The 26,413-nt window shown below is 39.8% G+C and overlaps 3 protein-coding genes across 8 annotated transcripts in view; all 3 read left to right on the forward strand.

Moving 5' to 3' along the window:
* The window catches only part of arhgap46a (Rho GTPase activating protein 46a), a 35,945-nt gene extending 32,503 nt beyond the window's left edge, over positions 1-3,442 (forward strand). Inside the window, exons 6-10 of the mRNA XM_039673987.2 lie at positions 344-417; positions 505-704; positions 1,539-1,630; positions 1,747-1,916; positions 2,016-3,442. Coding sequence (XP_039529921.2) covers positions 344-417; positions 505-704; positions 1,539-1,630; positions 1,747-1,916; positions 2,016-2,210 — 731 coding nt within the window. The 3' untranslated portion in view covers positions 2,211-3,442. The remainder of the gene's footprint in view (positions 1-343; positions 418-504; positions 705-1,538; positions 1,631-1,746; positions 1,917-2,015) is intronic.
* Positions 3,443-4,014: 572 nt separating this feature from the next.
* phf20a (PHD finger protein 20, a) lies at positions 4,015-14,940 on the forward strand. 4 transcript variants are annotated; one of them, XM_039673994.2, is made up of 17 exons: positions 4,015-4,131; positions 6,557-6,654; positions 6,748-6,919; positions 8,342-8,426; positions 8,538-8,614; positions 8,712-9,219; positions 9,855-9,911; positions 9,999-10,151; positions 10,239-10,289; positions 10,379-10,798; positions 10,908-11,006; positions 11,395-11,576; positions 11,913-12,012; positions 12,205-12,409; positions 12,623-12,995; positions 13,773-13,926; positions 14,065-14,940. In XM_039673994.2, exons 2-17 carry the CDS (start codon positions 6,572-6,574, stop codon positions 14,205-14,207), a joined length of 2,862 nt encoding a protein of 953 aa, XP_039529928.2. In that variant the 5' UTR covers positions 4,015-4,131; positions 6,557-6,571; the 3' UTR covers positions 14,208-14,940. The 4 variants fall into 4 exon arrangements, with proteins under 4 accessions (XP_039529928.2, XP_088981423.1, XP_088981422.1 ...); XM_089125296.1 differs by having other exon boundaries at positions 4,050-4,131; positions 6,557-6,613; XM_089125297.1 differs by lacking the exon at positions 14,065-14,940 and having other exon boundaries at positions 12,623-13,011; positions 13,773-13,896.
* A 544-nt stretch (positions 14,941-15,484) lies between these two features.
* The window catches only part of ndrg3a (ndrg family member 3a), a 34,281-nt gene continuing 23,352 nt past the window's right edge, over positions 15,485-26,413 (forward strand). For 2 of the 3 annotated variants that reach the window (XM_039674051.2, XM_039674053.2), the window contains exon 1: positions 15,485-15,656. The gene's annotated coding sequence lies outside the window, so the exon portion shown is untranslated. Of the gene's footprint in view, positions 15,657-18,793; positions 18,926-26,413 lie in introns of all 3 variants that reach the window. The other variant, XM_039674052.2, reaches the window with a different exon arrangement.

The following is a 26,413-nucleotide window of genomic DNA, read 5'->3' on the forward strand; positions in this document are numbered from 1 at the left end:
ATGTTGATCTGATGAGTCACTACTAACAGAATGTGCATGCTGGATTTCCTCCTCCACACTTTTGATGGAACCAAATCTTTTTTCATTCATTGTTAAAAAAGTGACTCATTTTGAAGTGCCTCACTCCCCACGTGCCGCTGTGATCCCATGAGCGCTGGTGCCATAACAACTATTACAGAGCAATATGGAACCACGTTCCAGACAAAGAAAAGTGACTTGGTTCTCAAAGTGTTTAACTTGTAAAACAGGTTTTGATGCATTAGATGTAAATCTGTCAATGATTAGGCTGTGCAGTTCCTGTGTCTAAGAATAGTAGGAATAAATTATGTATTTTTGTCTTTAGCACTTCCCATCAGCACGTATGCCAAGTACTGCTACCGGAAGCTCCAGAAAGTGGCGGTCACTGGAGGGAAAAAGGTGAATTTTTAATAAATACACCAAAGAAGAATCAGATCTTTAATATTATTATTATTATAACTAGCAATTGCTCTATTTCAAATGAAGGGTCTCCGTAAGCCTAGTTTGGAGGAGGTGGACCAAAGTCGACGCGCTATCATGACCCCCTCACTATTCGGCAGCTCTCTAGAGGAAGTGATGGAGCGGCAGAGTGAACTCTTCCCAGACAGGAAGTTACCATGGGTGCAAGTGCAGCTGTCTCAGTATGTGTTGGCTCTGGGTGGAGCTCAGACTGAGGGGATATTCAGGTAAGACCTGCTTAACTCACTACTAATTAGGCAGAATAGAAGAACAAGACTATATTTTACTATATGATTGTGTTGACAAGTAAATAATAAAGTTGTGACGCTTCCAGCTTAACTGTTTTGTTATGTGTCATTAGCACAGTTAAATAAAAGTATTAATAAAAAACATCTTAGTGACTCCAAACTTTTAAACGTTAGTATGTCTTAATTAATTACGTTTTATTAGAAATGTAGAAATGTTATACTCTCACAGTAATTGCTTGTTTTTGCTCATTTCAGCAAAAATAAATAATATCACAATTAATGGCAAATGGAATGTTTGGAAATGTAAACTGATATTTCCTACTCGTACACTACAGGAAAAATATTACATTATTATAACAATGTAAATATTGTTTTTATTTTGGTGAAAATACTATTGTGCACTACTGTATATGCAATAGACACAATTTAGGTTCCAGATCACCAATTTTCCAGGATGTTAGGATTAGAAATCCTATGCACTTTAATTGGGCTAATGCATGTCCTAAGCATCCATTTGTATTGTAGTATTCTTTACCTAGTATTGATTAATTTAGTTTGAGCCAAATGGCAAGAAAGATCAAACTCTCCTTTTAACATATCAATCAAGTTATGAGTAGCTTGTTGCTTGGCAAACTGCAAAATAGATTCCCCCTACTGTCTTATATTTATCTCTTGGGAGGGAAATTGCACAACTTTTGGATGCGAAAGACTAACTGGCGGACATACAATTTCCATGGATAGTTCATGCATTATTATGGTGTGCTGTCTCCCTCTGGTGGTTCTCGAGTGTAACATTACAATTTCCTCCTACAGGGTCCCTGGTGACATTGATGAAGTTAATGCACTGAAGCTACAGGTGGACCAGTGGAGGATTCCTGAAAATTTGTCAGACCCTAATGTTCCTGGTGAGTAACTGTTCTCATGCATTTATAAGAATATTACATAGCCAAAGATAATATTTACTGGCATTCCAATAAATGACCAGACATGTTTAAACATCTTATACCAATGTTTTCCTCAGCCTCTCTGATGAAGCTCTGGTACCGTGAGCTGGAGGAGCCACTTATCCCTATGAGTTTCTACAAGGAGTGTGTCAGTAACTATGATGATCCAGTGGCAGCCATCAGCGTAGTGCAGTTGCTGCCTGAGCTCAACCGGCTGGTGTTGTGCTACTTCATCCACTTTCTACAGGTAGCCACAACATGTAAACACACACAATGGGCAGCAATGCTTTCAAATGCACAAAATAATTCTTATTTCACTTACATGTATGTCCCATGTCTTCCTCAGGTTTTTGCTCAGCCTACGAATGTTGCAGTCACTAAAATGGACGTAAACAACCTTGCAATGGTAATGGCTCCTAATTGCCTTCGATGCCAGTCGGACGACCCCCGTGTCATTTTCGAGAACACCCGCAAGGAGATGTCTTTTCTGCGAATGCTTATTGTACATCTGGACACAAGCTTCATAGAGGGCATTGTTTAAAGTTCTCCTTGCGTCTCACTGGCAGTACATGATTCAGTGATACACAACCAACCTTCTCACAAATATGACAACATGGACAAAAACCAAGCAAAATCTTAGACAAAAGTACATTTTTAAGGATGATTGTGAAAAATGTGTATATATTTTAACTGTAAAACTCTCCACAACGTCACCGTTAGTTTTGTTAGTTAGGTGTGTTCTGCCCACTTCCTCGATATAAAGATCAGTGAACTGATGGTAACATGGCAAAATGTCACGCCTTCATCCTAAATTCTTTGCATGTGCAAGAAATGCATTAAAAAAGGCACATCTTCAGTTGTGATGATCACGAATTGTTAGTGGTACATACGTTAATGTGCATTGCAAGGTTCAAAGTTAAAGGTAACTTGCATGGATGCATTGCTTTGTGAACACTCAAACTATGTCTGCTTGTGTTGTATAGTAAGTCAAAGTGACAGGCTGTAAGTCCTGACTGTATCTTTGTGGATTTTAAAGAAAGGGTTATCTGTTATGTACAGGACAGTTGTATAAATGTTGTATTTGTTCTTAGTTTGATCTAAGAGTAACTATAGAAAAGAGAAAAATAGTTTTTGTTAGATAGAGTGTGACTTTTTCATACTCTATCCAATAATATACAGTATTTTAAGAAGTGAAAGCTTTGTATTTTATTTTATGATTTTTTTAAAGACTTCTCCCTGATAATCAGGAATGTAATTTATGTGAAATTGTCCAGAGCCATGAAATAGTACATTTTCAGCTCCCATTGGAAGTCCACAGCCTCATAAATACTATTTGGAAATACTACTTCTAAAAAAAAAAAATTGTAAATGAATTAAATATATAAAGTAATAATGACAGTAGATGCCATTGTTAGATGCCCGTAGAAAGAGAGAGTAAAAAAAGCCTTTGAATAATTAAAATGTAAAATTGAAAAGAGTAAATAAAATCCATGGCTTATCTAAAAAGACAGGTACCCTTTGTGTATTCATGTTCTTTCTATGTAAATAAAGCTTGTAAATAGTGCTGCTTATTTTACTGATGTTGCTTATAAATGGAACTGAGTTGTGGTGAGTGAGTTGTTGGAAAATAGAAAATCTAAATACTTTTGTATGTAGTATTCCGTGCTATAGACTGATTGTGTATGATCAAAATATTCTAACAATCTTTGGATTGTGTGTGTATTTTGTGTGAAATGGATATTGAGGAATAAGTATAATAAAGTTTCACAAAGATGTGATTTGTTTATTTATTTAATATTTTAGGGATTACATAAAAAAACACAACCGGGAGGCAGAAAAAATATGTGTTTCGTGGTTTCATGTCGTAGGTTAGAAGCCTAGTGGTGGTGTCTGTAACTTAAAAGCAAATTCGGGCTGTCCAGTAGATCCTCCTGCACTCCTAACATTGGCTATTACTAACAGTATAATTCATACATATATCACAGCAACACATATTAAATATTAATTAAATAAAATAACAAATTAATATATTTTTAAATGAGTCTCTTGCGCTCACCAAGGCTACATTTATTTTATTTATTTATATTTTAATATTTAACTTACTCCTGTGATGGCAAAGCTGAATTGTCAGCACCATTACTCCAGTCTGGAGTGTCACATAATCTTTTTGTGAGTCCTTATAAAACACATACAGGATTCTCTGGATATTTCTATAAAAAAAACTAATGAATGCAAACTTTTGAAGGGTAATGTAATAAACTAAAAGCCTGTGTAAATCACAATAAAGCTTCTAGACGTCTTTATATAGACGTGAAGTCGCTGACGCATGCGCAGTTCTGGTATTGTTCATACCGGTAGTCTGTGGAACACATTGGAAAATAGTAAGTGCGCCTCGCGCCCAACGTGTTTACAATAAAAGACGCGACGCGCCTTTATATATAAAGAGACGGATATCGCTGCAGGTAACTGATATTTACAGTATTATAGAATACTATTTTCGCAATGGCAAGACTTTGTTCGAGTACGGTATGTTTAAAGATGCTGTTTTAGAAAACTGAATCTGTAATTGCTGATTTTAGGTAATGAAATAAAATAAATGTAGTAAACATGTGCTTTGATAGATGCATGTTGTGATTTACAGCTTGTATTTGTGGGAGTGGCGATGTACTCGCCCATTACTATCCATGTCATTATTCTCGTGGTGGAGGGTGTGGATCAGTCAGGAAGTTAACGTCTGCTTGTGTTTTCACTAAAATGAAAAAGATCTGTAGCATTTCAAATGGTCTTAAATTATGTCTTCTGTCTGCTTTTGGCTAAAGACAGGCAGGAATATGCAATCTGAGAATTATAAGCAGCCATGTAGTGTAGTATTGGAATATATGGAATCTCTATTGTTTCCATTGTCATTGTCAGGCACTTGGTGGCCCCTGATAAAATCACATTTAATCACTCTCACCTACCGACTTCTCAGACAAGAGTAAATAAGTTAATTAAGTATGTTTGTTTGTGTTTTGTTATGTATGTATATAGGCCTATGGTTTATTTTGTAGCATTAATAATTTAAATTGTAACATTTTGATAGATCTAATATCCTGTTCCTTACATTTTATTCATTTAAACCGAATGTTGAATCTAAACTTATACTTCTATAAACTTATATAAGTTACTTGTATAGTATACATAAGAGGCTTAGTTAAGTGGGCTATTGATAATTAAGCTAAGTCTGTTGTTCGTGTTGTGTTTAGTGGCATGATGCCATGACCTGGATTCTGACATACACTGTTTCTAAGTTAAATGCTGTGATATTGCTTTGATAGACCTATACATATAAATTATGGAATATCATGGCTTTCAAAAGTCAAAATAATAAATCTTCTGATTTAAGCATAAACATTTAAATAATTATTCATTTAATTATTAATTCTTAATCATTTAAACCATTCTAATAATATTAAAGGCAATGCAAACTTGAAAATTCAAACCTCGATATCACTTAACAATAAGGTTTATTTTGTTGACATTAGTAAAACTACATTAGTTGACATGAACTAACAATAATAACTACTTCTATAGTATTTATTATTAATATTAGTTAAAGTTCATTTCAACATTTACTAATACATTATTAAAATCAAAGTTGTATATGAAAGATTTATATTACAAGTCAAAATTTGTTACAAATCAGTGCAATATTGTCAGCAAGCTGTGACCATAAATACATAATTGTCAATAATTGTACATAATTGTTTTCCTGCCAAAATACAGTTATGAGTCATTATTGTTCATAAGAATATTATTATTGATGATACAGTTCAGACTTCTAAGTGTCAGACTTCTAAGTGTTATAATTATATTTATCAGAAAAGGAAATATTTAATTACTTTTACAACATTTTATTAGGGTTAATTTCTCTCATGTTAATAGCTCTTAAATAGTCTACTTGAGGGCTGGACATTGACACAAATTTCATGCTTTGATCTTGATTCAATTCAATTTGATACTGATTAATCAGGTACAGTGCATGATAATATTTCCTCAAGGAAAAATCTCTCAACTAATGCTGTGTAAAATATACAGGGAATCCAGTTGATCCAGCATCACTATAATATTAAAGGTTAAAATTAACTGATTTGTACGGCAGTGCACTTCTTCCTACATTTAAATTGTACAATGATAACGTCATAATAATAAATTTTAATGACTTATATTTCTACACGGTTTAAAAAAGTGTAAACACTTAAATGGTGGCTGTCATAAAAACATGGATTTATTAAAAATACATTAAATATTGAAGAACAGTTTAAGTAAAAATACAATGAATATATGCAATATAGTGCATATATTTAGCAAAATGCTCCTATCTGGAGTTAATTTTCTAGCTGACTAACGAGTTTTGAATTGCTTTCTGAGGTAAATGTAACTACATGACATTGGGTAACTTGAAACACTGAGTGATGACATGATCTGTGATACAGATTTCGGCAAGTTGTACTGTAGACCTATCTTTCAACATACCTTCTGATGTTCATTCATGTTTACTTTATTTCGTGCTGTAAATAGTAGTAAAGCGTAAATTCGTTCGCATGCCTCACATTAAGGTGCTACAGCGATAAAAGACACATAAAATAGCGTTGAAACGGTATTTATTGTTTACATTTTGTAATAAAAGTGACAAAAATTGAAAGCTGAGACTTTGTTTCACATCAGAAGTAACAGCACAAGGCTTATTGCGATTTTTGGATGGTAGGTACGCTGCTGTGTTTGTTCATCAATTGAAAATAACATGGACTGAAAGATCGATAATAAATGCCATTTAAGAATCAATATCTATGTAATGTAATCATCATCACTGGGCAGTTACTGAAATGTGGCCCTTTTTTATATTAGGTATTTGCTGACAACATGAGCAATACACCTCCCAACAGACGAGGAATAACTTTTGAGGTGGGCGCTGCTCTTGAAGCACGGGACAGTCTGAAGAACTGGCAAGTGCCATTCTTTTAAAACCAGTTTTTTTTTTAGCCTGTGTCCATCACTCCTTTTTATCGCAAGCTATCTGTATGTGATTTCGCTTGCAGGTATGTTGCCAACATTGAGAAGATTGACTACGAGGATGAGAAAGTCTTAATCCACTATCGTCAGTGGAGCCATCGCTATGATGAGTGGTTTGACTGGGCCAGTCCGTATCTGAGGCCCATGGAGAGGGTTCAGCTTAGGAGAGAGGGACGGCAGGAAGACAACATTATCCCTGTGAGTCACAGACTGCTCCTCAAAAATCCCAGGATATGCTAGCTAATCTAGGATCAGCCTCACATATAAATCTGTTCAGTGAGATGTGAAAGTGATGCTGCATCAGTGCTGTTGTTCTTTCAATTGATTATTCGCAAAAGCAACTCTTGCATCAACCTCTCTACACAAATATAATTTAAGGATAATTGTCCAGCTGGTAATTAACTAACTGTTCATTCATTGGGTACATAAAAATTTGATTCATTCATGCATGATACAATGTCTTGAGTAAACATACTATGGTGAACATGTTTTGTTTTATTTCTGACTTAAAATGTTTGATATTTTTCATGATTTTATTCAGTGCGATACAGCCTCATTAAAATAATTAAATGATTAAAAAGAAAACATTGTAAAGTACTTTGGCATAATCCTTAATTATTTTTTAATTAGAAAATTACATATAAATTCTAATGTTCGAAAGTCTGGGATCATACGATTTTTTTTTTAGGGCTGGGCGATGTGGCCAAGAAATCAAATCTCTGTATTTGTTGGTTAAATGGCGATATACAATATATATCTCTGTACTTTCTATGTTTTTCTATTTAGATAAAGAAAATATATATATATATATTTCACATTCTGCCCAATGATATCTACAAACAATTTTGATATGGAAACAAATATAGTTATATAATGTAATATAGACTATGCAATATATTATGTGCAAAAAGATTTTGTTTTTTAAATTGACTAAAGGCTAAACTAAAAATGAAAATAAAAACAAAAACAAAAGCACAAACTAATTATATTAGCCTGCATTTGATTACCCAACGCTATCTCGCGACCAATTCGTATGAATTCGTACGAGTGATTAAAAAGTGGCTAATTCGTACTAATTCATAAGACCTCACTTGTACGAATTCGTATGATTTGTCTAAACCCACGTGATGGGTAGGTTTAGGGGCGTTGTCAGGGGTAGGTCATTCGTACGAATTCATACGAATTGGCCAATTCGTAAAATATGTACGATTTAGCAAAAATCGTACTAATTCGTACGAGTGAGGTTGTACGAATTGTTACGAATTAGCCACCTCGTAAAATTCGTACGAATTCCCGTGAGATCGGGTTGGATTACCCCATTATAATGGTCACTTTCATAAAAAATATACTTGTAGGTTTAAAATTCCACATGTCACATTTATTGTCTCCAAAATAAATATTTTAGCAATATGTTTACTGTATCGATATAAACAGTATTGCTTCATTCCATATCGTTTCACAAAAATATATCGATATATTGTACAAACTCGATATACCGCCCAACACGTCTCTTAAAAATCTGATAATTTGACCCTAAATACTGATTGGTTAAACCACATTCAAAACCATTGTAAAATGCAAATAAATAAATTCTGTTTTAATTCGTACTTTTTTTTGCAGGGATTTCATGTGAATGACAAAGTTCTTGCCAGTTGGTCTGATTGTCGATTTTATCCTGCTAAAGTCTTGGCCGCCAACAAAGATGGTAAGCTGTTATGTAAATATTGCATGAAACAAATGTTATGTGAACAGATTCTTTTTCAAATTGAAATTGTATGTTTCGAATGTGATTCAAATGTACAAAATGATCCTGCAGCATCCTACACTGTAAAGTTCTATGACGGTGTCATCCAAACAGTCAAAGGAATCCACGTGAAGCCCTTCACCAAAGAGGTTCATTTTGTATTTTTATCCTATTCATGTTGCCTCCATTTCAGTACCAATTTGGGCCTTCTCTTCTTTTCCTCATTCTCTCATTCTCTCCAATTAGTGTAGAAAGAAACTAACTGACAAAAATGGAGAGAAGCCAAAAAAGACAGTAAAGGACAAGAAAATGCAGGAGAATGAAGCCAGCGGGGATAAACAGATTGACCGTGTTCCTGAGGAAGAGGAGGATGAGAATGCAGTCTTGGATGGAGAGGAAGGTGAAAAGAAGATATGCAATGGGAATGGGAAATGCATTGAAGTGCAAAATATAAGCATAAAGGAGGAGGAGGAGGAGGAAGATGCAGAGGGAGAGAGAGGATTGGAGCAAATAGGGCAGCACAACTACAGTAAGTTATTTTTGAAGAGGGACTCAGGGCCCGAGGAGAGAGAAGAGAAGACCAGCTTGAAAATGGAGAACTCCACTGTGGTGTTAGATTTGGGTGTGAACTTTAATGAGGGGGTGGTAAAGAGAAATGAGACAGAGGAAGCAGAAGTCCTGGAACGAAAAGAGGAGGAAATCAAAGGACAAGATCTTCCTCATAACAGAAAGTCACGGAGGCAGCGAATAAGAAGTACGTACAAAGTTAAACTATTCAAAGCGTTTTTCTTGACTGTATACAAGTTAATGATTTGTAGGTTGATATCCCTGAAAAGTATAAACACTGCTTTTGGTTTTGTGGCGGCATCAAAACAATGTTCTATTTGTTTGAGAACTGACTCCCGACCAGCCCTACCCGATAACAGTGGCTCAAATAGTGTTGAGTTTGGCTATTTGTGGGGAATATTTGGGAAATGTGTTTGAAACGAACATTATTTGTTCAACTCCATGTGGTAGAGCTGCACAATCAAAATACACAGCACAATATGGATCAGAGCAATTATCAAATTGCAAAGGCTGTGATTTACTGAAAGATATGCGTGCTTTTGAAGTAAAGCGATCAAACTTGTAATGAGAAGCACTTATAAATTGATTGTTTTCAACAAAAGAGATTTAAGGGCTTTCTGCAGTTTCCCACTGAAATAAAGGCTCAACGGTTTACTGTTTGAACATGAAAAAATAAATACTCTTTTCTTGAATACTTAATTTTCAAAATGTAAATCGCAAATGCAATCATCAGAAAAAAATCAATTCATGGCATGCTGCTCTATTATTTGGTGAGGGTTCATTTATTCAAGTTTATTCAACATTTAAGTTTATTTTCTCTAGGGAAGAGGAGACTTTCAATGGCACGAAGGAGCTCCAAAAAACCCAAGACTGATTCAGGTTTGACTAGTTGACTTATGTAAAAAAAAAATGTGTTTACTAGTGCCACAATGGTGGATTTCCTCATCATTCATCTCTTTCCTCCAGAAGAAAGTTTTCATAATGATTGCAAGCCCATATGCGAATCCACCAATCTGAAAACTCAAGGAAAAGGATCAGACCCCTTATGCCTGACACAACCATCCAATGACACATCAGTACCAAAGGCTCAGTGCCAATCAGAAACCTTTAAGCCTACAGGTGAGAATCCACCCACCACATCTGTAAAACACATTTTACTCAAAATAAGACCTGGTTCATAATGTTTTTTTTTTTTTTTAATTGTAGCAGTTAGAAAACAAACCTTCCACAACCCCAACCGGTTTAGCAGAGAACCATGTGAGTAATGAATGGTCTCTACTAAGTAATGATAACAAGCAGAATCATCTTGAATTAGTGACTATGAATGTAAATTGTACTTCTCACAGTATACAGAGTCATCAGAAACCAACCGCCACCAGTGCTCTCTATCAACTTAGACCATAATCCATATAAATGCAGTGCTCCTGGCTGTACGAAGTCTTTCCGCAAAGCAAAACTCCTGCACTATCATATGAAATACTACCATGGAGATGATCGTCTGATGGAGCCAGACCCGATCCAGGCAATAGACAAACAGACCGCACTTAATAATCAGGATGGCTCTAAGAAGAGGTGCGTTACATCGCATGAGTGTGCGCAGGTGACCGTGAAGAGACGCTCTCTTGCGCCCCCTGCTGTCAGCGCACAGAATTATCAACGATGGCCTTCACTGAAGGACAAGACCAGGGACAAGACCAGAGACAATCAGCTAGACAGCAACATGCATAGATACTTCAAGGAGAGAGAGAAGAGATTTATGGAAATGGGTATGGCTGATGGATAAAATTTATATTGTATTTCACTGAAAGCATGTGGGATTTTCAGTGTTATTCCTGAAGGCTTTAATACATGACTTTGTTTTTTTGCCTTTTGTAGAAGGTGTGAAAGAACGTGACCGGTCAAAAGAGAAACAGACTAGAGACTTCTTGCGTATAAAGTTAAAGGAAAAGAAAAAGATGAAAAAAAACACATCAGGTAAAGAAAAGTAGCATGTATTTCCAGATAATCCATTGTGTTGATTTTGAGTGATGGTAAATTTTTATTTCTGTGCACAACAACTGTAACTGAACTAAAATGTGTTATAATAAAAGTAGAAATATAAATTATAAGTGTAATTATATGATCTCATAACAATGTTATATTATCATACGTCACATGCTATCCAAAACATCTTGTATTTTATAATTTACGAAAATAAAAACATTTTGCCCTGCCATTCATCCACTTCCTGTCAATTTATATTTTCACTGTTAGTACATTCAGCAGTGCTTTAACTGAAGTTTTCTTATCCATCTTAATGTTTTGTAGAGTTTATAGATTTTTTCAATTTGAGATTATAAGTTTTTACCTCATATGTTTCCAGATGAGGATAGCATTTCAGACTGGTCCTCTGACAGCTGTGGTTGGAGTGAAGAAGAAATGGGAGCAGATCTGGATGTCATTGCCTCACCTCTCAGCTGTAGCTCTGTTGCCTCAACTACAGGAAGTCAGAATACTGTCCGATGTGTGTGTGAAGCGGAAGAGGAAAATGACTTCATGTTACAGGTGACCATTCATTTGGCCTGTACACTACCATTCAAAATGTGGGGGTCAGTAAAGAAATTAGTACTTCTATTCAGCAAGGATGCATTAAATTGACCAAAGGCGATAGCAAAGACATTTCTAATGTTACAAAAGAGTCAATGATCACCAAATCAGCATATGAGAATGATTTCTGAAGGATCATATGACCCTGAAGACTGGAGTAATGGCTGCTGAAAATATATATTTGACATCACATGAATAAATCACATTTTAAAATAGACATTTTATTAGATTTAGCTATAACATTTTCACTATTAACAATGATCGCATTTGTTGTTTTTTCTCAATGCACCTCAGTGTGAAGAGTGTCTGTACTGGCAGCATGGAACCTGCATGGGCCTCCTGGAAGAGAACGTTCCAGAGCGATACGCTTGCTTCATTTGCCGGGATTCTCCAGGTTTGGAAGTGATCCATGTTTTAGTGTTGATTTCTGAACAAAACTCTAATGTAGACCTCAGGATGAGTGGCAGTTTGAGTAGTTTGACTCAGCATTGTGTCAATTCCCCTTTCTCCTGCTAGGGAATTAGGGAATTGTCTGCTGTTTTAAGTTCATTTTGGCTTACCAGTGCATTTGTTTGTGTGTATCCAGGGCAGACCAGAGGTCAGAGACAGAGCCTGCGGTACTGGTATGACAGGGACTGGCTTAGCACCGGCCATATGTATGGCCTCTCTTTCCTGGAGAACTACTCCCATCAGAACGGCAAGAAGATCGCAGCCACTCATCAGCTTTTAGGGGACGTTCAGCATGTGCTTGAAGTCCTCAATGGCCTGCAGCTCAAAATCAGCGTGCTACAGTAAGGCCACATTTACACTGCAGGTTTTGATGCCCAGTTGTTGACTATATCTGAATGTTTTTTTTTTTTTTACCCATATCTGATATCTTCATTTACACTTTTCACTTGATGATAGCTAGGTCATTACACATTACACACTTGTATCTAATGTTATAGGCTAACACAATAATATACACAATACACATAAAAATAGTGTTACGTCCCTTTCTGCAGGAGCACGACTCATCCAGACCTCAAGTTGTGGCAGGAGCCGTGGAAGCTGACTGAGAGATCCAGGATAAAAAGCATGGCTCTTCCAGACGCAAAAAACGTTTCTTCGTCAGCATCTTCAGAAGTCATTCTACATAAAGAGCCCTTCTCTTTATCCTTCCAAGACTACATTAGCAGTGAGCACTGCTACCAAAAGCCACAAACATTGTACCAAGTATTGGAGCCGAGGCTGGTGCTGAAGACACGGGTTGAGTCGGTGTTGGAAGATCGATCACACAGCACAGAGAGAGTGATGAAGAATGAACAACACTATTATGGTGAGATCCAACCAGCTCTACTGAAGACATCTAGTGCTCAGCTGTTCAACCACAGGATGGTGAGGGTCAAATGAGGTTAATATTTTGTGATTAACACTGTCCAGTTCTGTGAAATATAATTATTATGGTCTGATCCTACAGTGAGCTGATATTTTTAAAGGAATAGTGCATGTGCCAGGTTTTTACTTATAATGAAAGTGAATGTGGATTTGTGCTGTTAAGCTCCAAAATGATAAAAAGCAAAAAAGGTGTCAGTGGTCCAACATTATAAGAGGTCCATCAATATTTAAACATCTGCATCTATTAAAATAGGGCTCATTTAGACCCAGCACGACCGGTTTGATGTCATAATAAAACGAAACGAAAAAGTCGTCATTTAGGACTTATTTCGAGTTGAACTATTCCTTTAATGATTCACAGCAAACTTAAAAAGTGTACTTCAAAAGGCTTTTGTTTTTAATAGAAATTAGAAAAATAAAAATATAGAAAATACATCATGGTTTCCACAAAAACAAGAAGTACAACATCGCTAATAATAATGTTAACATTTTTTGAGCACCAAATCATCAATAATAAAATCATTTCTTAAGGGTTGTGTGACACTGAATTGGCACTGATTGGAGTAATGGCTATTGAAATTTCAGTATGCGTCACAGGAATAAATTACATTTTAATACATGTATAAATATATTTAATACATATGCATTTAAAGTAGAAAGCACTTAATAATAATAACTTTAATAGTAGTGTAGACTGACTGTTTTATGTTGTTTGTAACTGAATGTTTATTACATTGAATGCTGCAATGTAATTAATGAGTGAATGTGAAATTGTAGGATGGAGGAGAGAAGCGTGAAGCGTGTGGTGATGGAGGCGGGGTTAAAGGTGCAGCTCAGCCCCAGCAGTGGAGGATCAATCTGCTGGAACACATCGAGACTTTACAAGAAGAGGTTACTCGCAGGATGGACTTCATCGAAAGGGAGCTTGATGGTGTGCCAGAGGGTTTCAGGGGGCTGGTTTTATGTTGTGCAATTTTTCATTTGGTGATTTGTATAATGGGAATGTTTCGTTTACATTAAAGTTAATACATCGAAACACTAACTATTCATTCTTTGTTTGCTGTTTCAGTGCTTGAAAACTGGCTGGACTGCACGGGTGAGTTGGAGCCTCCAGAGCCATTGGACCGTCTGCCTGAACTCAAGCAAAGCATCAAACAGCTGCTGAATGAACTGGGAAAGGTGCAACAGATTGCTCTGATTTGTGCCACATGAGGGCGCCAGGGCAAATTTCACTATCATCACAGGACTACCTCGGTTTAATACATTCCTAAAGCGGGCCACGAAACCAAAGAGCCTAAAGAACATTAGACTGAGAACAATGGGAAACTGAACAAGCTGTTTGTTACAGAATCTGTGATTCTGACTATGGACTTGGAATTAGGATTGAACACTGCGAAACGTTGTCACCCCACCTATCCCTTTACAGCAAATATGATCCACATCCTTTTCATCCTTTCTCTTTCACCGAAAGTAAACATATAACAAAATACCATATATATATATATAAGTTAATCATGTTTATTCTAAAAACCTGGATAGTCAAAATAAGGATCAGTCCTGCATTGTTCAAAAGTTAGAAACCATTAACCTCTATTTAACAGGTTGGGTATGAACTGTGAAACTGAAGTAAAATGTACACAATGAAACCATTGTTTATGTGCTCCGTTGTATTTAAAGGACCTTATGCTTAGAAAGTTAAAATGTTTTTTGAATATTGAATATTTATTTCTGAACAACTGTGAATTTCATAATTACTGCAATCCTCAGTAGTCAACTTTCTGTAGTCTGTGACATCACTTCATTATGGATTAGCCATAAAATGTTTAGTCCTGGTTTCACAGACAGGGTTTAGATTAAGCCAGGATAGACCTCAGTTCAAGGACATTTAAGTAAACATGCATTAGAATAAAATAAAATAAAAACAAACAAAAAAAGAATTTTTTTTTTTAAAGATATCTCAGTGCAAATTGCTTTCAGTTAAAACAGCTCAAATGTACATTTTAGTCTGGGACTAGTCTTAAGCCTGGTCTGTGAATCCAGGAGTTAGTATTAACAAAGACTGAACCACATGACTGTTTGTCTAAAAGCAGAAACTGTAAATACTGAATTAGTCATTCTGAATTAAACATATAAATCTATGCATATTAATTATCTTGATGAACACATATATAAAATTCCTGTAATTATTTACCCGTCTTTTCAATACTGTAGCCTATGACTGGAAAACGGTATTCCCTCTATATACTGCATTATGATGACGAAATGCTTGTTTAACATGTTGCTGCCCAACTGTTGACATTGGAGACAGTTACAATAAAAGCACTTTGTATGTATATGTGTATACTTGGTGTACTGGTAATTTTTCTTTAGCCAAAAAAATAGTCAAAAAAAGACGTGACACGATATCCATCCACATATGTAGCCTCACGGGGGCGATAAATCGCGTTTGAGGGCCGGGGGTCTTCCAAACGTTGAGTGTAATGTGGGTAGCCCAAAAGGCCCCGCCCACAGAGTGACATCAAAACACGGCTGCTGGCAGAGACTGCGAGCAGAGAAACGTGCGGACGACGAGCCCTTCAACCAGCAGCCTCCGTTCACTTCTACATCTTTGTGGGGGATTTTACCATAGTCAGATCGAAGTATTGTTCCCAAGACTGTTTGGTGAGTTAAATACCTAATTTTAGATCTGAACTAGTACGATTTTGTTCTTGGAATATAAACAAAACGGACGGGAATTGTGACATAATTTAGAGTGATAGTGTTGGTCATCTTCTCTTCAGCGACCAATGTAATTCCATTTAAAATGGCTCCATGTTTTTAAACTGCTGGGAGCCACAGTAACGTCGATTTCCACCACAGCTGCTGAAGACAGAAGATAAAAAACACGCACATTTTGATTTAGTATAGATCGATTTTTTTCACACACCAGACACCAAGGATGTTGCCAAAAATAGAAACTTTTTACCTCATTAGATGTAATGGGTTGTAATTCGCTGTATTTTTATCCTATTTGTCGCTGCAGATGTTTCATAGTTTTCATAGATGGTTCTCGTATAAAACAAGAGGGCCACCTGCAATTTATATTCTATTGAATACAATTTGTCTTTGTGTACTTGTATAACATAATATAGAACAGTTTTAAATATGCGTTGTTGTCTTCGTATTATTGTGTCTGAATTTGTCTATTGCTGAATTATTTACGTCGGTCTAACTTTGATTTGCAATTGCATCGTCTTCCTAATGTTACCCTATAAATGTAAAAAAACAAAAACAAAAAAACATAACTCGAGGGACGCTGATGTATCAAATACGTAAGCTACAGATGGGTTTGGGGTTAATTTCGATTATATACGAGACAACTTCCGGCATGTCACAAATGACATTGTCCTCGGTCACCTGCTCATGGGAAGGTCGCAGTGCTGATGATGTGAACTCCATGTGCTCGCAGGTGTGCTTTTTAGCACGCTCAGACAATGTGGTAGTGCACTAGACACTATTGACACAACAAACAAACAACACTAACCTGTTGTTATCATCAATAGAGGTCTCCTAAGAAATCCCTTAGTCTTTTTGCTTTAATCTGTTTGCCGTATCTACATTGAAACGTTGATGGTTGTTGTAGTACACAGTATTTGTGTTAATCAATTGTATTCAAGACAAAGCTTTAACCGATCTTTATACTGCTGTTTGAAATGACGTGTGTATTTCCATGGAAATCCAATGAAACCTACTCAAACAGGCATTTCACATGGAAAATTTCACATTTTGACAGGTATAATTAATAATGGTATTATTATTAATTATAATCATCATTGCCTCGTGAAAAGTTTGTGACTGAGGTAACCCCTTTTTAGTTTGTTTACATCCGAAAATAACAGATGATTGTGCCGGAATGGGAATAAGAAAAACATGATCTGTTTTTATTCTGATTTCTGGTTTTGCAGTGAATGCTTTGACTCGTTTAACTGTCATTATACTATACGTTCACTCTGTTTTAATTTTCCTTATTTTTTAAAACGTTTTTATCCCTTTTCCTATTACAAAACATTACTTTAGCATTGAAACATCCCTATATGGAGAAGTATGTTTGGAGAGAGTGAAAGAGAGAGAGAGATTAGGTCTGTTCCTGCAGATTGGCGTGTAGAGATAGATAGATGTCAGGGAATCCTGGGACTCTCGGGAGCAGCGAGCTTTAATTAAGCTGTATGCTCAGTTCAATTGGGTGTGCTTACAATCTCAATAACTCTTCTTATCAGGAGGATTGTGGACCAGCACGAGGGCCAAAGAGTATAAAGCCCATAGTGCTAGAGATAAAGACTACACTTCATTTTAAATGGCCATTCTGAATGTGTTAGATCTTATTTTAATGTAAAACATCATATTTTGGTGACGTGTGTGTTACAATAGAGTGAATGCAAACAAAGCACACACAGTATAGGGATAGTTCACCCAGATTTGAAAATTCTGTCATTTAGTCAACACATGTCAATCAAACCCGTCCCATAGGGTTTTATTTTGAATCTTTACGCAGCACTCGTACTGCTATTGCTTTGAATAAATTAAGCAGTACATTTCCACTCACACTCATCATGGCATCTTCTGTAAAGCACCTGCTGCAGTTGGAGCAATATCACAGTTGTCAGGCTGTTGAGTGTGTGATGTTGTGGACAGATTCCAAACTGGTCCTCCAGGCCGTCCCTCACTGCAGGGATGTGCAGGACCAAAGGGACACTCTGTAATGCTTAGTCCTTTTTGAATTCAGATTATGCTTGACCAGACATAAATTGACATATAAAAATGACTTTAATGCACAAATTTATCTTCATAATATGAGTTTATCCATTCAAAAGTCAAAAAAGAATTTAAGAAAAAAAAGTTTCTAATAAATGATGTTTAAAAAATAAAAACGTATATTCATAACATTACCCCCAACACATATGTGCCATGTTTATAATAATAAATGTCTCTTGAGCACCAAATCAGCATTTTAAAATGGTTTCTGAAGGATCGTGTGACACTGAAGACTGTAATGATGCTGAAAATTCAGCTTCGCACCACAGGAATAAATAACATTTCAAAATATAACAAAATAGAAAACTGTTATTTTAAAATGTGGCCTAATAATATTTCACAATAAGACAGTTTTTACTGTATTTTGATCAAATAAATCCAGTCTTTCTTTCAAAAACATTATTTTACTTCCCCAAACTACTGAACACAACAGTAATGCACATTTCAAACAAAAACATAGTAAAACTTTAGTTCTGTTTAGCCTTAAAATTATACTATTACACTGTAAAAAAAATATTTTTTTTCTTTTGTCAAATCAACTTAAACCAACAATATTTTTTTACAGTGTACATGTTTCAATTGTTTTTAAAAGACTTGGTTGTATTTTTGTAAGATGGTAATGTCTTGATATAACCTTACAGACCAGTGCTTACTGAAAAAACAAATTGGTTGTTTGCATGGTAGCGAATATGATGGTCTGGAGCGTTTGTTCCCGTGAGTGTGCTTCCTTAAGTGCAGTCTAGTGAAGAGAGAGAGGAGGATCGCAAAAAAACATCAAACGTCTCATTTAGTGATTCAGTCAGTGGAGTTTTAAGGGCTTTCAGTATTTAGTGCATTGCACTTCTCTCTCCCCGTTTTAACCTTTATTGTTATCATAAACGCTGTGAAAACTGTTTTTTCGGCATATGGCAGCCATTGTTAGCATGACTGTCTGAAGTTCCCTGTGACCTTAATTTTCTCGATTCTGGTGTTGATGCTTGAAACGCTTGCTTTTTTCTCATTTTCAGATGTTGCAACTTGTTAATCAGTTCAAACCCATCTAATATCTGACCTACAAAAGGCGAATCATCCCTGTGCTGGATCTCTGAGCCCTTTTAATCAATTTCAGCAGTTCGATCTTCGTCTTATTAACATTAAAGGTAATTCGTTCTGACCTGTCGCACGTGTCTGTTGGGTTTCATGTGGTTGTCCTGGACTGTGGCCAGCCCACTAAACTTGTGTCTTTGGTTTTGTGCCATGTTTCTCTGTCTCCCATCGTTCCCTCCTCCCATTTTCACCTTGACAGCTGTGCTTCTGCCTGATGGCTCAATATCAGGCTTGCCTGCTGAGATGTCTCAGTCTATTCCATCAAAATGGTCATCAGATTTCACACTGACCCGGCACTTTTTCAGATCACAGCAGACGCAGAGGCTGTTTTATTTGCTCAGAGTATCTTCATGCAGCTCTTGAATTTTAATCTTGAGCACTAGTTTGCACTGGATCCCTAAGGACGCAGTGCCCTTAAAAGCAAAACATATAACAATCCTTTTGTAAGAACAACAACTGTGCTAGTTCTGCTTTTGCAACGTTATTATTATTATTTTTTTTTTGCATGAGCCACAATGAAACAGTTCAGTGTCTCTTTAGCTTTTGCCCTGAAATGTCTAGTGTGTTATTAATAATAAACAGTGTAAAATAAACTACCATTCAAACGTTTCGATGTTGTTCAGATAAAATCTGACTGGGTTCTCCGAGCACTTCCCCTGAGCCCGACTGATAAAGGATTTTGAAGGCTGATACCGTCCGATACAAATATTTGTTGGTTTTAAAATCCGATATTCCGATATATCGGCCGATATTTTTATTTTATTTATTTATTTTCAGAAATGCACAACAAAACATTAATAGATTTCCCTAACATTAGTTATTTGTAGTTGTTTATGAGTTTTAACTAAAACAATATGATAATGCATTTTAAAAAGAAACTTGTTTCTTTTATTGTCACAACAGAGCAGACTGATGTTAGTCGCATTAGCTAGCTTTGTGGTTAGCTAGTCTATGATGAGCCATAATTTAGCAATGGATTACGTCATACTGCAAATTGTAAAACATACATTTTCAATAAAACAGGCCAAGGAGAGATGATACGTCTCATTGCTATAACTGTCACGCTGTCACAGTCCTCCGTCTGCACCAGTCTGTCTTGTCTTCAGCACTACACTTCCCAGGATCCTCTCGTCACCCTATCCCGTGTTCACTCCCTCATCAGCCACCTGTTCCTCGTCATCATCATCTGTTTCACCTGTTCTCACCCCATTATGTTTGATTATTCTGTGTATTTAGTTCCCTCTGTTTTACTCAATGGTTGTCGGTCGATGTTGTATGTTACCCGGTGTTACCCTGCCTTCCAGCCTGTATTCCTATTAAATGTTACCTTCATTGTGAATTTGGACTCCTCCCGTTCCTTCCGCTTGCACTCCTGCATTCCTGAACCTTACCCCGTGACAGATCGACCGACCTCAAACCAACAAGGATGGACGACCAGATGGAGGCTTTCCTCTTCGATCAGAGTGGGGCCTCTTTGGAGGAGTTCGTGGAGGTTTATCTGCACCTACACCAGGACATATACTGGGAGGAAGATTTCCTGAGACTACGGTTCTGGAGAGGTTTGGACGACCCATTAGACCAAATTCTGCTGCTCGAAGACCTCCATCTGCCGATGTTCGAGTTTTTGGACAGGGCTCTATGGGTCTGTGGTTCGTCCCTTACAGTCACACCAGTCCAGCCCGAGTCCAGTCCTCCCGAGCATGACCTCCCGTTTCGGCGCCCCCGCTGGATGCTTGTCCCCAGAAAGCCTGCGCTCATCGTCAGCCCTGCCGAGCCGGCGCTCACCGTCAGCCCTGCCGAGCCGGCGCTCACCGTCAGCCCTGCCGAGCCGGCGCTCACCGTCAGCCCTGCCGAGCCGGCGCTCACCGTCAGCCCTGCCGAGCCGGCGCTCACCGTCAGCCCTGCCGAGCCCGCGCTCACCGTCAGCCCTGCCGAGCCCGCGCTCACCGTCAGCCCTGCCGAGCCCGCGCTCACCGTCAGCCCTGCCGAGCCCGCGCTCACCGTCAGCCCTGCCGAGCCCGCGCTCACCGTCAGCCCTGCCGAGCCCGCGCTCACCGTCAGCCCTGCTGAGCCCGAGCTTGCCACGCTGGTTCCGTCCAGCTCTCCAGAGACTGAATGCTCTTCACCGCTGGTTCCGTCCAGCTCTCCAGAGACTGAATGCTCTTCACCGCTGGTTTCGTCCAGCTCTCCAGAGACTGAATGCTCTTCACCGCTGGTTCCGTCCAGCTCTCCAGAGATTGAATGCTCTTCACCGCTGGTTCCGTCCAGCTCTCCAGAGTCTGAATGCTCTTCGCCGCTGGTCCCGTCCAGCTCTCCAGAGATTGAATGTTCTTCACCGCTGGTTCCGTCCAGCCCTCCAGAGACTGTATGCTCGTCACTGCTGGTTCCGTCCAGCTCACCAGAGAATGAATGCTCTTCACTGCTGGTTCCGTCCAGCTCACCAGAGAATGAATGCTCTTCACTGCTGGTTCCGTCCCACTCACCAGAGACTGAATGCTCTTCACTGCTGGTTCCGTCCCACTCACCAGAGAATGTATGCTCTTCACTGCTGGTTCCATCCAGCCCTCCAGAGACTGAATGCTCTTCACTGCTGGTTCCGTCCAGCTCACCAGAGAATGAATGCTCTTCACTGCTGGTTCCATCCAGCCCTCCAGAGACTGAATGCTCTTCACTGCTGGTTACGTCCAGCTCTCCAGAGACAGTATGCTCTTCACTGCTGGTTCCGTCCAGTTCACCAGAGAATGAATGCTCTTCACTGCTGGTTCCGTCCAGCTCACCAAAGAATGAATGCTCTTCACTGCTGGTTCCGTCCAGATCACCAGAGAAGGAATGCTCTTCACTGCTGGTTCCGTCCAGCCCACCAGAGACTGAATGCTCTTCACTGCTGGTTCCGTCCCACTCACCAGAGAATGAATGCTCTTCACTGCTGGTTCCGTCCCACTCACCAGAGAATGAATGCTCTTCACTGCTGGTTCCGTCCAGCCCTCCAGAGAATGAATGCTCTTCACTGCTGGTTCCGTCCCACTCACCAGAGAATGAATGCTCTTCACTGCTGGTTCCGTCCCACTCACCAGAGAATGAATGCTCTTCACTGCTGGTTCCGTCCCACTCACCAGAGAATGAATGCTCTTCACTGCTGGTTCCGTCCCACTCACCAGAGAATGAATGCTCTTCACTGCTGGTTCCGTCCAGCCCACCAGAGACTGTATGCTCTTCACTGCTGGGCCCGTCCAGCTCTCCAGAGAATGAATGCTCTTCACTGCTGGTTCCGTCCAGCTCACCAGAGAATGAATGCTCTTCACTGCTGGTTCCGTCCAGCTCTCCAGAGACTGTATGCTCTTCACTGCTGGTTCCGTCCAGCCCTCCAGAGACTGAATGCTCTTCACTGCTGGTTCCGTCCAGCTCTCCAGAGACTGTATGCTCTTCACTGCTGGTTCCGTCCAGCCCTCCAGAGACTGTATGCTCCTCACTGCTGGTTCCGTCCAGCTCTCCAGAGACTGTATGCTCTTCACCGCTGGTTCCGTCCAGCTTCCCAGAGACTGAATGCTCTTCACCGCTGGTTCCGTCCAGCTCTCCAGAGACTGTATGCTCTTCACTGCTGGTTCCGTCCAGCCCTCCAGAGACTGAATGCTCTTCACTGCTGGTTCCGTCCAGCTCTCCAGAGACTGTATGCTCTTCACTGCTGGTTCCGTCCAGCTCTCCAGAGACTGTATGCTCTTCACTGCTGGTTCCGTCCAGCCCTCCAGAGACTGAATGCTCTTCACTGCTGGTTCCGTCCAGCTCTCCAGAGACTGTATGCTCTTCACTGCTGGTTCCGTCCAGCCCTCCAGAGACTGTATGCTCCTCACTGCTGGTTCCGTCCAGCTCTCCAGAGACTGTATGCTCTTCACTGCTGGTTCCGTCCAGCCCTCCAGAGACTGAATGCTCTTCACTGCTGGTTCCGTCCAGCCCTCCAGAGACTGAATGCTCTTCACTGCTGGTTCCGTCCAGCTCTCCAGAGACTGTATGCTCTTCACTGCTGGTTCCGTCCAGCCCTCCAGAGACTGTATGCTCCTCACTGCTGGTTCCGTCCAGCTCTCCAGAGACTGTATGCTCTTCACCGCTGGTTCCGTCCAGCTCTCCAGAGTCTGAATGCTCTTCACCGCTGGGTCCGTCCAGCTCTCCAGAGACCGTATGCTCTTCACTGCTGGTTCCGTCCAGCCCTCCAGAGACTGAATGCTCTTCACTGCTGGTTCCGTCCAGCCCTCCAGAGACTGAATGCTCTTCACTGCTGGTTCCGTCCAGCCCTCCAGAGACTGAATGCTCTTCACTGCTGGTTCCGTCCAGCTCTCCAGAGACTGTATGCTCTTCACTGCTGGTTCCGTCCAGCCCTCCAGGGACGGAATGCTCTTCACTGCTGGTTCCGTCCAGCCCTCCAGAGACAGGATGCTCTTCACTGCTGGTACCGTCCAGCCCTCCAGAGACTGAACGCTCTTCACTGCTGGTTCCGGCCAGTCCTCCAGAGACTGAATGCTCGTCACTGCTGGTTCCGTCCAGTTTCTCCGAGCCCGAGCGCTCTTCTTCGCCGGGCTCGACCAGTCCAGTTCCAGAGACCGTCCAGCCTGTGCCGGAGACCGTCCAGCCTGCTCCGCCCTGGCCACGCCCTCAGCCTGCTCCGCCCTGGCCACGCCCTCAGTCTGCTTCGCCCTGGTCTCGCCCTCAGCCTGCTCCGCCCTGGCCACGCCCTCAGCCTGCTTATCCTTGGTCTCGCCCTCAGCCTGCTTCGCCCTGGCCACGCCATCAGCCTGCTCCGCCCTGGCCACGCCCTCAGCCTGCTTCGCCCTGGCCACGCCATCAGCCTGCTCCGCCCTGGCCACGCCCTCAGCCTGTTCCGCCCTGGCCACGCCCTCAGCCTTCTCCGCCCTGGCCACGCCCTCAGCCTGCTCCGCCCTGGCCACGCCCTCAGCCTGCTTCGCCCTGGTCTCGCCCTCAGCCTGTTCCGCCCTGGCCACGCCCTCAGCCTGCTCCGCCCTGGCCACGCCCTCAGCCTGCTCCGCCCTGGCCACGCCCTCAGCCTGCTCCGCCCTGGCCACGCCCCTCTCAGGCCCCAGTTCGTCCCCCCTCCTTCCTCTGTTCCGCGGCGTGAGGTCACGCCTCCCGGGAGGGGGGAGTTCTGTCACAGTCCTCCGTCTGCACCAGTCTGTCTTGTCTTCAGCACTACACTTCCCAGGATCCTCTCGTCACCCTATCCCGTGTTCACTCCCTCATCAGCCACCTGTTCCTCGTCATCATCATCTGTTTCACCTGTTCTCACCCCATTATGTTTGATTATTCTGTGTATTTAGTTCCCTCTGTTTTACTCAATGGTTGTCGGTCGATGTTGTATGTTACCCGGTGTTACCCTGCCTTCCAGCCTGTATTCCTATTAAATGTTACCTTCATTGTGAATTTGGACTCCTCCCGTTCCTTCCGCTTGCACTCCTGCATTCCTGAACCTTACCCCGTGACACACGCACTATTAAAGAAATACTTCAGTCACATTGACAAAAGTTAAAAGGACAGTCAGTCAACTAAACTATTAGCTAGTTCCGCTTCAGTCTCGGCTTATTTAACAGCAGCAAAAATGGACATGATAGTCACAAATTTTGTCGTGCTTATTTGAGTTAAGAGAACTGATGCGGATGTTCTTTTAATTGTTATTCAAGCAATGTATGTCTCGTTACAAACTCGTGTTGCCAACAGGGACAGTGTAGAGTGCCCTCTGGTGGACAAACTATACAACTCCAAAACTCATGACATGGTTCAAGCGTGTTTCGTCCATTTTTATTTTATTTTTTAAAATATTAGTTTATCGGCCATCATAACTGCAGATACCGATAGTTTGGAAAATGCCTAATTTCGGCCGATAATATCGGCCTGCCGATATATCGGTCTGTGGGATTTCCCTTTAATACATTTTTTCCCTTCAATGCAAGCCAAGGCTCCTCCACATGTCAAATATCTAGATTTTATTGATGTTACCATCTTGATTATTGATTACCTCATTTACGAGATAAAAAGTAAATGCAATATATAGAATGTAAATGATATACGTGCACACTATATGTGGATATTTCTTGACCATCTGCTTTAGAAGGCTTCCCACACTGTGATTTAACCTACTTTAAATCCTCATGCTTTGGGTAAAAAAACTGAGGCCAAAGCAGATCCTCTGCAGGGACAGATGCATTCTGTTATGGGATTGTTTTGATGTCACATATATTATGTCCCCCACGGACTGCAGCTTTAACACCAATCAAGTTATCCGAGCTCTAATGTCAAACAGCCTCGTCAGGTGCACACCAAAAGCATACTGTTAAATTCCCCTTAATTTAAGTGTGTGTGTGTGTGTGTGGTGGGGGGGGGGGGGGGGGGGTGGGGGGGGAGGGGGCATAAGATGTTTTTTTTTCTGAGGATGCCAACAAATAAGCTTTAAATCAATACAGTGAGTGGCTTTCTGTTCTAATAAGGTTAAACATTGTGATCCTTCAGGAATAATGCACTCCGTTCAATGCATTCTGGGAACTCTAAGAAGGGTTTTCGCTATAGTCTGCATTATATATGAAACTGATTGTATGTGATTGTATATGTGTGATTAAGGCAGACAAGTATCCTCATATACCCTTGTGTGTATGCAAGTCCTTGTTTCTTCAGAAATGACAGCAAGGAAGTGGCTTAATGTATAGGGAAAAAGCCGAAGTATGATGGATGCGATACTGTGAGTCTGTGACAGTTTGCGTCAGCATGCAGGGTGTCCCTCATCCCTCAGTGTGTGAAAAGAGAAAGAGATGGAACTCCTTTTTTGGCAGAGTTTAGTGCATCGGCCGCTCTATGCCACCACAAGAGCTTTATCACGCACGAACTGCTTATACCAGGGGTTTCCCTTAATTCAGTTTGTGATAGAGGGAGCCACAGAGATGGAGGTGAGAGGGAACATACAGGCTGTCTTCAGAATAGCAAATCTAAAACCTTCTATGCATCGTGCTTTCTTTAAACATAATACTTAAAATCAATTGGTTTAAATTTTTTATTTCAATCATTATGTATTTTATGTATGCTAATATGATCTTTTTTGTTCTTTTTTTTCTTTCTTCATTTTAGAGTGATAACACTTTACTTTTTTATTTTTATTGCATTCATTATGCCTTGTAATGCACCTTATAACCCTTGAATGGTCTCATAAATAATTGTAAACACTGTTATAATACATTATAATACTTATCTATTAATTGAAGACACCTTTGAATACACAACAAACAACCAATTTTAGAAGTAACAAAGAATCTGCAAATATTATAATGCATTTTAACTGTGGTTGCAATTAGTTCTGAAAATATATAAGGCGTTATACATAATGAATGCTTTAAGTAGGTGTAACACTTTTTTTAGGTTTTCATTGTTTGTTGAATGCCGAACGTTAAGATGTTGTTATACAAAATGATATTAAAAATGCAAGTTAAGATTATATAGTGCTCATTTAATGGCATTTATAAAATGAAACGATGTTTAAAATTTATATTTAA

This window comes from Pimephales promelas, chromosome 21, assembly GCF_988280905.1.
Source record: "Pimephales promelas chromosome 21, fPimPro1.hap1.1, whole genome shotgun sequence".
Classification (NCBI taxonomy): domain Eukaryota; kingdom Metazoa; phylum Chordata; class Actinopteri; order Cypriniformes; family Leuciscidae; genus Pimephales; species Pimephales promelas.